Here is a 12,251-nt window from a genome sequence, read left to right as displayed (position 1 = left end):
GCATCTCATCCAAAAGGTGCTAAATTGGTACACATGCTACTAGCTGAAATTTTATCATTTCCTGCAAATACCAAGCACTAGCTTTCAATAGATATCTCAGTGTATAATACTAATTATAGCCTTTCAGATATCCTTGAGCCTGACTTGATTTTTTTATTTTAGTGCATACCATTCTTGACTATATTAAATGGATGGGTTTCAGTTATTTTTATTTATTTGTTTACAGCACTTGTTACTTCTGCTTCTTAGCTTTATATTTCTTGACAAAAACCACCAACCAATGAACCAACCAAGCAGAAACTATATTACATTATCATCTTCTATTTAAATGGTCATTAAGTTTATTTAGATTTAACTGGAAAATCTTTTTTTTTTCTGCTAGCAAAGCTAACCCACCACAACAATGGTATGATTTTTTATACATATAATTTTTTTTTAAATTTGAATTGAATTCTTCAGATTTGAGTTCTTTTATCCTTTCTAATCAGAATTGCCGTGCACATATCTCCTTCCAAAAATATCTGCTGTCTAGATAGTACATTCCTAACTTCTTGGTCTTTTCTTTTTGATTAAACTAGTTCCATGTGCAGAAGACCAGGCTTGATACAGTGGTGTAATCAGTCGTGAGGAATATTCAAAAACTTCTGTTGCTAATTTTCATTGTCAAGTCTGATGGGGTTAGGCAAGCCATTTATATCAGTAATTTAATCCCTTCCCCTTAAAGATGCTTTGCAGTGGAATCCCTAAGAACATGTTGAAATGTATTTATTGTATGTTGCAGTGTATATATTGGATGTAATAAAATTCCAGCATTGCATTTTTTTTTACTATGAATGTAGATTCTGTTGCCTATAAAGACTCAACAGAGCAATTTCATTTCAACTTTCATTCCTTTTAACTTTTTGTTGGCACTTGCTTCATGATTTCATCAATGAGTAGCGTCAGTAATAAACATGAACCACTCACCAAAATTTGTAGTCACCTTTTGCCTCCCAATTCCAATATCAGCTGCCATTTAATGGTGCATATTTATTTATTATTCCATGTTTTCACATATGTTTTCTGATTACTGTTATTTTAAAATAATGTCTTTTATGATTCTGGTATTGTATTTTTATGGTGTTGACACTTCATATGTAGGAACGAATGATAGCTATGGTTTTAGGTCATTGGCAGACTTAGAGCTAAATTCTGCCCTGTATAGGCTGTATTCAGCTATTTTCAATTTCTCAATATTTCTCTTTGATATGTTTTATTCTTATGTGTAGTAAAATTATAGTAATGATAATTATTATAATATTATTAAGGATGGTGCTGTTATTATTGCTGTTGTTTGAACTGTAGTTTCTTACTCTAATGTTGCCTCCTAATATATTTTTCTCCTACACTAACTATTACCAGTTTGTAGTGAGTTTTTATCTTTTTCAGTTACTAAGGACTTTAGAAGTAATGTAGTACCAGCTTAGGAAGCTTCCATATGTTTTTAGCATGGTACTAGAAGGACTGTGTGATAAATTGTTATATCCAAAACATGTTCAGAGAGGCAGTTTAGTTCACCTCATGCAAGAATTGTTTGTGCATGAAAATATACTGATTTTCCAGTGTACTTTAATTTCATGAATTAAACAAAATGTTACATCCTGATAATTTGTAACATCTAAAGGGGAAAAACTGTGCATTGGTACGTTTTGATGTGCAAATGGAAATTATGGAAACCCTTGTTTTTATGTATCTAGTAATTTTTAAATGTTACTGATAGTGACAAAAACCTGACTGCACTGGAAAATAACTTTGTCAAAAATATTTCACATTCTTCTGCAGAATGGAAGGGTAAATGAGAGCTAGAGAAAATGACAAGAAAAGTAGCAGGGTTCATCAATCTCTCAGGAATGTGTTTGTTTTTTCTCTTAGTCTCTTTTGGTCCACTCATGTCTGTTTATAAATTGTATTTTCAGTTAAGGTGTCTGAAGAGAGATGGAAACAGATGCCAGGTAAGCAGCAGGACTGGAAGTCATCTGTAAGGCATTACATTGCAGCCAACCCTTCCCACCTCAGATCAAGAAGTAATTTAACCTGTACCTTGGAGCTGATGATAAATTAAAAGATACCTTAAAAATTTTATTTCTTTTCATTTGGATTTCAGGACTATTTATTTTTGAGAGGCTTTATTCCAGGTTTTATAATCCTTTTTATTCTGTGAATAAGATTTACACAAGACTGGAATATGATCTATTTGTGTAAGTTGTGTGATTAAAGGTAGCATTTAACTGAATAAAATATTATAATGTCTTAATTTTAATGACACTTAACTGACATACAAGCTCATTAAATAGAACATTGCACTATTAAATATTTTTATTCATTTAAATATTTAATCAAGTGTTAATTATTTGCCTGAAACCATGAAAATGAAATTGATTCTAAGATACGTTTTTTGCATGCCAATTTGCCCTTTTTTTTACCTAATTTTATTGTTTTAACATGTGTACCTTGTAACATGTAGACCTACCTTTTAAAAGGTAGGCTTTTGAAGATGTCTTCAGATTGCAATGAAATTTTTCAAGCTAAATTTAGGGGGGGGAGGGACATCCCTCAATCAGTGAGAAATGTAACAAACTTCTAAAGAAAGTTTTATTGCATCTTTCTCTGTGTTTGCTGTGCTTCCCATTTTTTCCCATTTTGGTCTTGCAGATTCTAGTAATATCATCAGGACTGGTCATACTAATGTTGTTCTGAAACAAAAAGTTTGGCAGTTTTGAAATTTTTATTACACTGTGTCGCTGTTGAGCAGCTAGCAGAGTAATGAAAGCATCAGTTCTCAGTGGCAAGAAGGAATGACCTTTATTGTTTTGATTTCATCACATTTATAGAGTTCTCAAAAGTCACCCAGATTGGTCAGTCAGAAGCCTTCCCCCAGGCCTGATTGGCCAGGCCTGCACTGCCCAAGTTCTGGGACACTGTTCCAAAACATCCAAACTTTATCTTTATTTACAAAACACAAGAAAACCTCTCATGGGAAAAACTGTGCTAGCCACAACACTGGAACTGCTGTAAACCACAATGTCTAAGCAATTATTACGACTATTATTTAAATTCTGTCTTTATTTTCTCAGGAGTCTGTCACTGAGACTTCAGTAATTTAAATATGTGCTGCACTGACATCTGGCTGTGTTTTTGGGTTAACAATACACTTGGGTATCTAGAAGAGTTTTCATTGACACTGAAACATCTTCAGTTAGTGTTGTTGTTGTCAATCTGTAAATTAGATGAAGCTTCTACAAGCACAACAAAGTGTATGCCAAGTTGGGCAGGTATTGTTTTTGATACTTAATATCTAGTATGGTAGACTAAAAATACTTACCAAATTCTTTTGTAGTCAAATGAAATCAGATCAGCACAAATTTTAAAAAGGTTATGCCATTCCCATAATAGGATGGGTTTTTTTGGATTGTTTATTTTAATTCTACCTTTGCTGGATAAACTATGAACATGAATTGTTTTAAAATTTATATTTAAATTAAGTAGTAATTCTGAGACTCACATAAAACAAAGATGAATGCCCGCAAGAATTATGTTTTTGATTTCTGCTTATATCATATATTCAGACTAACAAAGGCTATGTGTTACTTCCAGGTCTGAGACTCAACAAGGGTACCTCTACATCGAGACCTCCCACTCCTGCCAACTCCCATTTACCAGACATGATCCAGCTGAAAGATATTGTTTGCTATTTGTCACTGCTAGAAAGAGGAAGACCTGAAGACAAGCTAGAATGTATGTTCTTTTTAAATTTTTAATATTTATTTCCATAAGTCATCAAATACTTTGTTTCTGAATTCATGAACCAGTTTTGAGCAGACGGATTATAAAGATATGGTGACCCTGATTGCAGAAATTCTTTTTTATTCTTGCCAATGATGAGATTTTAAACTAAATTTGTTCCACCTAGCACTCTCTAAGATAGGGAGTAAGGATTGTGCATTCTGTAGTTACAATAATCATCTCTATACTGTCACCTCTTGATTAGTATCAGGTCTGAGAAAAACAAAGTGTGCTGAGAGATATATAGATGGGGTGAATAACCTGTATTAAACATCCTAATTCAAACAAAGAATAGTTGTTAATATAGGCTGTGGGCGCTATAATATTCCTGAGTACCAAAAAGCCAAGAATGATCCAAGTCTGCGTCACTGTTGGTAAGGAGTGTTTGACACAGGAAATTAGAAATTACTTGTTTTTTAAGTAAGGGCCTGAGTCATTAAAGTGCAACGCCACTCCCTGCTTTAAAAAAACCCAAAAAAACCAAAAAACCCAAATCCTGTGAGTTTGATTTATGAATTGGAGAAAAAGAGAAGAAAACCTCTTTCCTTATTGTGGAGTTTTAGAAGCCATCTTTTCATATGGATAAACAGACAAATCATATAGTCGTTATTGAGATGAAATGTACTTCAATACACATAACTGGTCTGCTTATAAAAGATCTGTGGGATCAGGCTGTCATATGGAAAGCAAATATTCAAAGTGATAGGATATGCAAACAGTAGACTGATTCTCCCTGAAAAACAAATTCACTACAAGGTTACATGTTGCTGAAGTATCTTGGTGTTTTGTTACCTGTAGTTAGCTTACAGAGGCAGCTTTGTGCTGCAAGATCACAGCAAAAAAGCTAAGGTGCTGTCCCCCAGATTTGGTAATACTGTTTTGGTATCATATGATTAGAGTATGAGAATGTATGTGAGAATGCACATTCAGAACTCAAGCACAGAAAAACTAAGATCCAGGGACAGAATTTAACTTACAGTGTAATAACTGCTACATGGCAGCAAGTTATGCAAGCCTTGTCAGAGCTCTGAGGAGCTCAGTGCACAAACCATGGCATGAAATGCAGATCAGTTGCCTCCTCTGGGGTCAGGAATTGGTAAAATGTAAAGGAGGAACAGATGATAATTATTGTATGAGGATTTTCCATGAACTTCCTGCATTAGGAGCTGCATGGGCAAAAGACTGTCCTATATGATTTAGAAGCAAGAGAGCATGAGCTAATATACGTGTCATACTTAAATTCTTCGTGTATTCAAGCTCATTTGCATTTACTACATATAATTTTGGGCATTTTTAATAGGTTATTTTATAGGTTTGTTTTGTTCTTTGTCATGCAGAGTTGAAATATATCATGTATTATTGGTTTTTAGTGTCTAAATTTCAGCTTATACTGCACCATTTTACGCAGACTTTCCTCTTGATTTCAGTTGAATTCTCATTAGAAATAAATGGTATCATTTAACTCTTCATCTGAATCTTAAAGCAGTAGGTCCTGTGGGTGTAATGTAAATTATAAATTTGTACCAATCAAGGGAAAAAAGAAAAGTGGTTTATTCTGGAGTTTCCAACATTAATATTAACACCAAATTCAAATCATGATTTGTTAATTTTTTTTTAAATTACAAAAAAAGGAAAAAATTAATCATAGCTGAGTGTTTGAAAACTTAATTCAGGACAAGCAGAATGTGAAAGTGGTGCTTTCAATTAAAATTTGATATAAGCTGGAGGATAGACTACATTAGGAGAAAATAATGTTTGGTGTTTGGATCTATATGATCTACAGATTTTCATAGATTTACAAATATTCTAGAAGATAAATAGATTTTCTAACCTATTGAGAGTGTATTTTTAGAGGTCTTACATAATGTGAACCTCACGTGTTTGACATGCTCAGCACATCTATTATTCATAATCTATGTATGACCTGAATATAAAGAAAATCCCAAGCATTGCTCACAGAGATACATTGGAAGAATATAAGTTACCTTTTAAAGTCATATTGCCATCTGGAAATGGAAATTAAGCGCCCAATCAGTGTTATCATTTAAGGGGATGGGAAAAGAAATATAAAAATTAACTTTGGCTCTGTATTTTGCATCAGAACTTCTGTTTGGTTGTGTTTATCATTTTGTTGTTGGTTTGGGTGTTTTTCTCCTAGAGTGTGTAAATCAGCATAAACATGAATATTTACCAGGGTATGAACAGAAAAGAGAATGCATGCCACACTAGTAGCATAGTTTTCAGAATCTAGCCCAGAACACAGATTAAGCCTTTTCACTACCCAATACATTCAATTGGAAAGACTTTGTTTCTACAAAGGTGAAACAGTTATAATTATTCTAATGTCTGGTTTTAAACGACTGGTAAGAAGTACTGATTCATGCTAAAGGAACAAAAAAAAGTTGTAAGCACTTCTCCTCTGGGGTGGATAAAGATCACAGATGCTAAAACATCCTGTAAAACATTCTTTCAACCAGTGTATAAGAATCACAGAGGAGGAGGAAGGAAAACCAAATGATTTTAACTTTATCACAGAGTGATTCAGTGATTCATCCCTATGGAAACTGTGAATGCCTTATGGTACCTTTGCCAGATAATATTAGCTGTCAAGCTCCGAGAAGCTTTGTTAGAAGGCATACTAGCAGAGACAGTACTGATCTCTGGTTGCTTTTGGCATTAGCTGTTGTTTTACACAGAAACATTTTTGCTCTGTAACTCTAGGCAAAGAAAGATATTTTTACAGGCTTTCCTAACCTGTAAGTAATGAAGAATGGGCCTTTGTGGCCTGAAACAGTGCACTGCTGTAAATATCATCAATCTCGTATTACAGCTCTTAAGAGCAGTGCAATGTAGTGGCAAAAATTGCTGAAGTGGTAGAGAGGTATGGTGCTTACGTTTTTTCCACACAGTTAGATGATCAACTTATTCCCAAGATGGAAGATATAAATGAAGCAAGTCAATCCATATAACAGTTAAATGTGTTTTGCTGTAAATCCAAAAATTATCGAACTCTGTCTGAACTTTACTTCCTAATTGCTAAGAATTTGCTCTTACTTCTCATTATACTGTTTCCTGAAAACTATTGCAAGCTTTGCTTGTGGAATTTATTGGACAGTCATGGCATCTGCTATGGATCCAGTGTGGTGGGATTCCTCCATGTTAAATAGGTCATATGTCATGTTTCCAGAGAAATCTGATTAGACAATTTGTAAGCAGATTTCTTGGGTTTTGCTGTCCATGAAGGCATTACAGTGTCCTGGAACCACCTCTACACGGGTTGACTTCTTCATCCCTGAAAATAAGGTGTAGGGGTAAAAAATTTGCACTTTTGAAGAGGTTGGTGGGTATTTGGATTTCAGAGCTCTGATGTCCCTGAAAGTAGGGACAAAGAGTTGAGGTATTTATAGGGTTCTGGATTTCCTTTTTAATCTTCTGATAGTATTCCTATGAAAGCTTCAGGCTTTGCTGCTTTCAAATAACTTGGTAATGGTGGACTTAACTGTTCTTGTGGCTGGAATCAAGTTATGATACAATCTTGAAAGCATATATGTTTTCTGGATATTGTCAAAATATATCTTACTGTCTGTGTGGTTCCCAAAAAGGATGGGAACACATTTCAGATTGATGAAGCAAGTACGGTCCTGGAACAAGTTGTGCTGGCATTTTGTGATAAATGTTCATTCTTGGATTTAGATGATTAGATATTTAAAATATTAATCCTCTGTTTCATTTAGTTGGCCAGAAAATAATTTCTAAAGCAGTATCAGTACTGAATAATGATAGAAGCAGCCAAGAGAGTAGAAAGTAACTTAAGCAGGCTTATGAATGTTTGTGACCACTTGTGTGTTATCCTATGTTTGGTGAGGTCACAGAGAAAGGCCTTTTGGTAGTACTCACCAGGAAGACAGATCATCTCTAGAGGCAACCAAAGTTCACAAACCAAATTAGGTGTTAGAGTGATGGTGTGGAAAAGGTGCAGTTGCACTGTCTGACTAACATGTCTTGTTAGAGGCACTGTAGCTGAGTGAACCTCTCACGTAATACAGTTTGTTTGATGGGTCTACAGCTAGTCTGATCATTAAACAAAAATGTTAGTACTTGTCCTTTCTTTGAAACTCAGGCTTAGTTGTTTAGTTTCTTGGTTTGGAGATTTTTTTTAAATGAAAATGCGATGTATTTGTTATGTTTGCTAGCTGAGTTTCCTTCTCTCTTTGTTTTCTTTTCAGTTATGTTTCGCTTGTATGATACTGATGGGAATGGATACCTGGATAGTTCGGTAATGTTATTTATGTGTTTTAATGCCTTTTAAGGGTATGTTAGCATGGCAAAACTATGCAAAACTACTTAAATTCAAATCAAGTTTATATTTATCCTGAATTATTAGAGGCAGTATAAAATATAGTCGATAAAAATTCATCCATTTGACAAGTAACTCTTGGGTTTTCCAATAAGCTGCTGCTTCTAAAGCTGTATAAATTTTCAATTGCTGACATCGCTGTCATGGAGTCCTGTTCTGTATTCTTCTGATTTTTAATCATATTACTGTAGGGGACACATTAATATAATTCCAATAATTCTAGTATGCTGCTGGGAGATGTGTATGAAAGCACCATTTGTAAAGATGTTATTAAAAAGGGTAAGTGTGAGAGGCACAAAGTAGATTTATGTGGAGAGATGTCATAACTTCCATGTTGTTATTAAGAATGGAGGAACAATATTAAGGGCAAAGTTTTGAGGAGTAGCCCAACCAAGTGTCTGAAGAATAATCAAAGATATGGAAATAATTTTAAAATATGTAACTATTTTTTTCTGACAGCTAAAAATCCAAGTATTTTGTTAGCAGTGTTCTCTCTTATTTTCTTCTTTTGTTTTTTTTCTACCATTTTTTGTATCTACTGAAAGCAGGACAGCATAGAGTGGGCTGGTAAGGAAGAGGAGGTGATTCCCATAAGTTGCACGGAAATAGGGAAGCTAAATTATATACCGGTGTAAAATAAATGTGGTACCATAATTTTAGGCAATATCAAATATGAGTTAGATAACTAGATAAAAATGAGAATTCAGAATGGTTCTAGGTAAGTACTTGAGCATGTTTACAAAGCAAAAGTATATATATGAGGGTAGAAAAGCACTGGTGACACATGAAGAAAATACATCTATAATAGTTTATAGAATCTACTTTATGCCTTATTTCTATTAGAAGTTGTGATTTATACAATTGCTGTCAAAAAAATAGTTTGTTAGGGTGATGCAATTTAAAGATCTTTACATGATTGTATCACAAGGTGAAAATCAGATCATGAAAACATAAGAGTTTGAAAGAAAACTGGGAAGGAAGAATACATAACTACTTTCAATTACTTTGATTGTGGGGTTGTATCTCACCTCCCTGAATGCTCTGTGGTCCATGCAGGATGTTTTTTGGTATCCTGAGCAAAGTGAGCAGATTCACTTGAGCTTCCACTGTAAAGCAGATTTCATTAGGGACATTGATGAAACAGTGTCACTGAATGCAATATGGTTGAATTATTAGTTGCTTGCAGTAGAATTTGTCTTTATAACATTACGTTAAATAACATACTTTTTCGTTCATCTCTAGGAGCTGGAAAATATCATTGCTCAAATGATGCATGTTGCAGAATACCTTGAATGGGATATTACTGAATTAAGTCCAGTAAGTATTTTCACAATTTTTTAATGTTGCTAGAGACAGCTTTCATAATTCTGTGATATTTCCTATCCACATGTGATTCTTACAGGATAGTAAAGTAGAAATAAGGTGAAGGTGTGTTCCACTATGGCACTGTACTTTGCTGGTTAAATCTGATCTATGAAACCTTCAATAAGTGTAATAATTAACTTTTATAACAAAACCGGTTTGTTGCTGAAAATGTCTTAAAAGTGAGTGCACAAAGGACACAAATTGGTTTGCGACTTTTAGGTGTTAATAAAATGTAAATAGAAATATGACACTTCATTTTCTGAACAGTCCACTATATTTTTCTGATTTTGTTGTGTGAGGGAATTGGAGATCTGCACATATCCTAACAAGCTGGTATATTAGAATATAGTAATAATAAATTAGAACTTATGAGATTTGTCATTAAACTGTAGATTCTTCATGAAATGATGGAAGAAATTGACTATGATCATGATGGCACTGTTTCTCTAGAAGAATGGATCCAAGGAGGAATGACAACAATCCCACTCTTGGTCCTTCTTGGTTTAGAAAATGTAAGTATTAAATAATATTGTTTCATTTCTGCTTAGATGTTGACTGTAGCCTTCAGGTTAGTTTCTCTGTGGCCTTTATAAAGGATGACTTTGCTTTACTTCTCCTTACTGCGGCTGAATGACACGCGAAGAACAAAAGTGCGTCTTCAACATCAGCGATGTATTGGCAAGTTTGAGGCACCAACTAACAGGCTGGCTCTGGAGCTGGAAGCTGTAAAAAGTTGAATTATTTTCCCTGCTAACAAGATGTTGTTCCTAGCTGCAGTATTATCTGTTAAGGGTGTTTTACTGCCCAAGTCTGTGTTACAGCTGGCTTGGAGCAGTGTCTATCTAGGCTTCTCAGCATGGTACTGGGGGGTTGTCTGGCCTAAATGTACTGAGTCATGGAACTATCTAGGTTGGAAAGAATTTCTGGGCATCATCTCTTTCAGTCCCTAATTACAGGCAGCGTTACAGATTGAGTTATCCAGGCCTCTGCCAAGCCTGAATAATTCCAGTGAGGTGGATTCTACCAGTTCTGTGGGCAAACTTTCCCTGTGGTAATTGTTCTCAAGGGAAAGAGCTTTTGTTCTTATATGTAGATGGAATTTCTTCAGCAGCAATTGTTGCTGGCTCTTGTCCTGTCATGATACATCCCTGTGAAGATCTTACATCTCTGTAACTGCCTTAATAAAGTATGGTAAGAAGCAATATCAAAGGGAACACTTACACCAAAGGATATTGTGAAAGATGAGCTCATGTTCTCTACATTTACAACCTCCCATTAAAGATAATACAGATGTAATATGATCAATTTTGCACCAGTTCAATGCAGCTGCTTTAAGATTGGCATGTTGTCAGTGCCACCTGCTGTCCTGTATTTTAGCTAATTTGGAACACATCTGTCTAAGCTTGTTTCAGGCATTTTAATCTCATATTTTCTTAATTGATTTTCAGATATCGAAAATAATAAATAATATTTATTTTCCATATTTAGTGCTACGGCTTTAATTAAATCGAGGCTGCTGTAGTTGCTCCATGGTATCTTATTTGCACGAAGAATGCTCAGACTGATACTTAGTGCAGGGAAATATGTAATAAACCAGTTTGTTGAATAGAATATCTGTAAGTCTTGCAAAATCTTATTAATTAAATTACAAGTAGAATATCTGAATTGAAGTTAACTTTCAATATGTCTGGATCACTGTAAGTACTAATTCCCTAATTCTGTATGTAAGACTGAGTAAGAAAAATCTTGAATTACTTCCCTGTTGTCAAACAACAGATCTTTGTCAGGCTGAATTCCATTATTTCCACAAAATAAGTCTAAACAAAGGGCAGCAAGTGCTCTGAAGTAAGCAGTGTAGCAGATAACTGATAGTGATTTTCAGTACAGATTTTTCTTTTATGACTGGTAGTATAGGTGTTCCAGGAGTATTTTTCAGTGTCTACATTTCATTCTTTTTAAATTTTGAACTCCTTAAAATATGGGATAAATTAATGCAGATCATTCTGTTTATTTTCATATTAAAGCAAAAGCTGTTAGAAAGAAGCTATGTTATCAAACTTTATATCCTTTTGAGCATTTTTACTGGATATTAGATATTTATCTTGCTGTGCATAGCTTTACTTTGAAAACACTAAAAATATGTAAATAGTGATAACAATTCTGCATCCTATTATCAGCGTAGGTCAGTGTTTCTCCAATCAACAGTATTCCTAGTATTTCATGCATTTAACAGACATAAATGCACAATTGTGGAAAAAATATTACAATAGCATGCAAAATATCTTTTTTCTCAATAAGCATAATTTATATGAAGTCAATTACCTATATATGAGCTGATTTGCTAGTAATTTATTAATGATTCACTAGGATATGATGCAGCCTTTTAAAGGGACTCCTGTTTTTCTTTTCATGTTTAAAATGGCTTAATTATAGAAACCCTTCACCTAATATGTAGAGAAAAGCAAAATTTTTCTATTTTTCCTTAAACCAGCAAAAACATACTACTTCTGTTTGTACACAGTTCAAGTAGAAGTGTACTTTAGGACATTGAAAAGTGAAATCAATAAAGCTAAAACTCCAATGCCTGTCTGTTATTTAGTGTAAACTGATAGCACGATTTTGATGGTTTTGCAGCATGTAATGTATTATACAAGCTCTTCCTTCCAGTGCATCATTCCCATTAGGGGGATGCTGTTATTTCTTTTTG

At 34.2% G+C, this 12,251-nt stretch overlaps 1 protein-coding gene across 8 annotated transcripts in view; it reads left to right on the top strand.

Moving 5' to 3' along the window:
* DGKB (diacylglycerol kinase beta) overlaps nucleotides 1-12,251 on the top strand; it is a 455,069-nt gene that overhangs the window by 201,759 nt on the left and 241,059 nt on the right. For all 8 annotated transcript variants that reach the window (XM_085050831.1, XM_085050830.1, XM_085050829.1 and 5 more), the window contains 5 exons: nucleotides 1,956-1,991; nucleotides 3,634-3,774; nucleotides 8,049-8,098; nucleotides 9,422-9,496; nucleotides 9,937-10,056. In XM_085050831.1, coding sequence (XP_084906957.1) covers nucleotides 1,956-1,991; nucleotides 3,634-3,774; nucleotides 8,049-8,098; nucleotides 9,422-9,496; nucleotides 9,937-10,056 — 422 coding nt within the window. The remainder of the gene's footprint in view (nucleotides 1-1,955; nucleotides 1,992-3,633; nucleotides 3,775-8,048; nucleotides 8,099-9,421; nucleotides 9,497-9,936; nucleotides 10,057-12,251) is intronic.

The sequence above is a fragment of the Lichenostomus cassidix genome, chromosome 2 (genome assembly GCF_008360975.1).
Source record: "Lichenostomus cassidix isolate B80296 chromosome 2, HeHo_3.0, whole genome shotgun sequence".
Classification (NCBI taxonomy): Eukaryota; Metazoa; Chordata; class Aves; order Passeriformes; family Meliphagidae; genus Lichenostomus; species Lichenostomus cassidix.
This window is presented reverse-complemented; position numbering and strand designations above follow the sequence as displayed.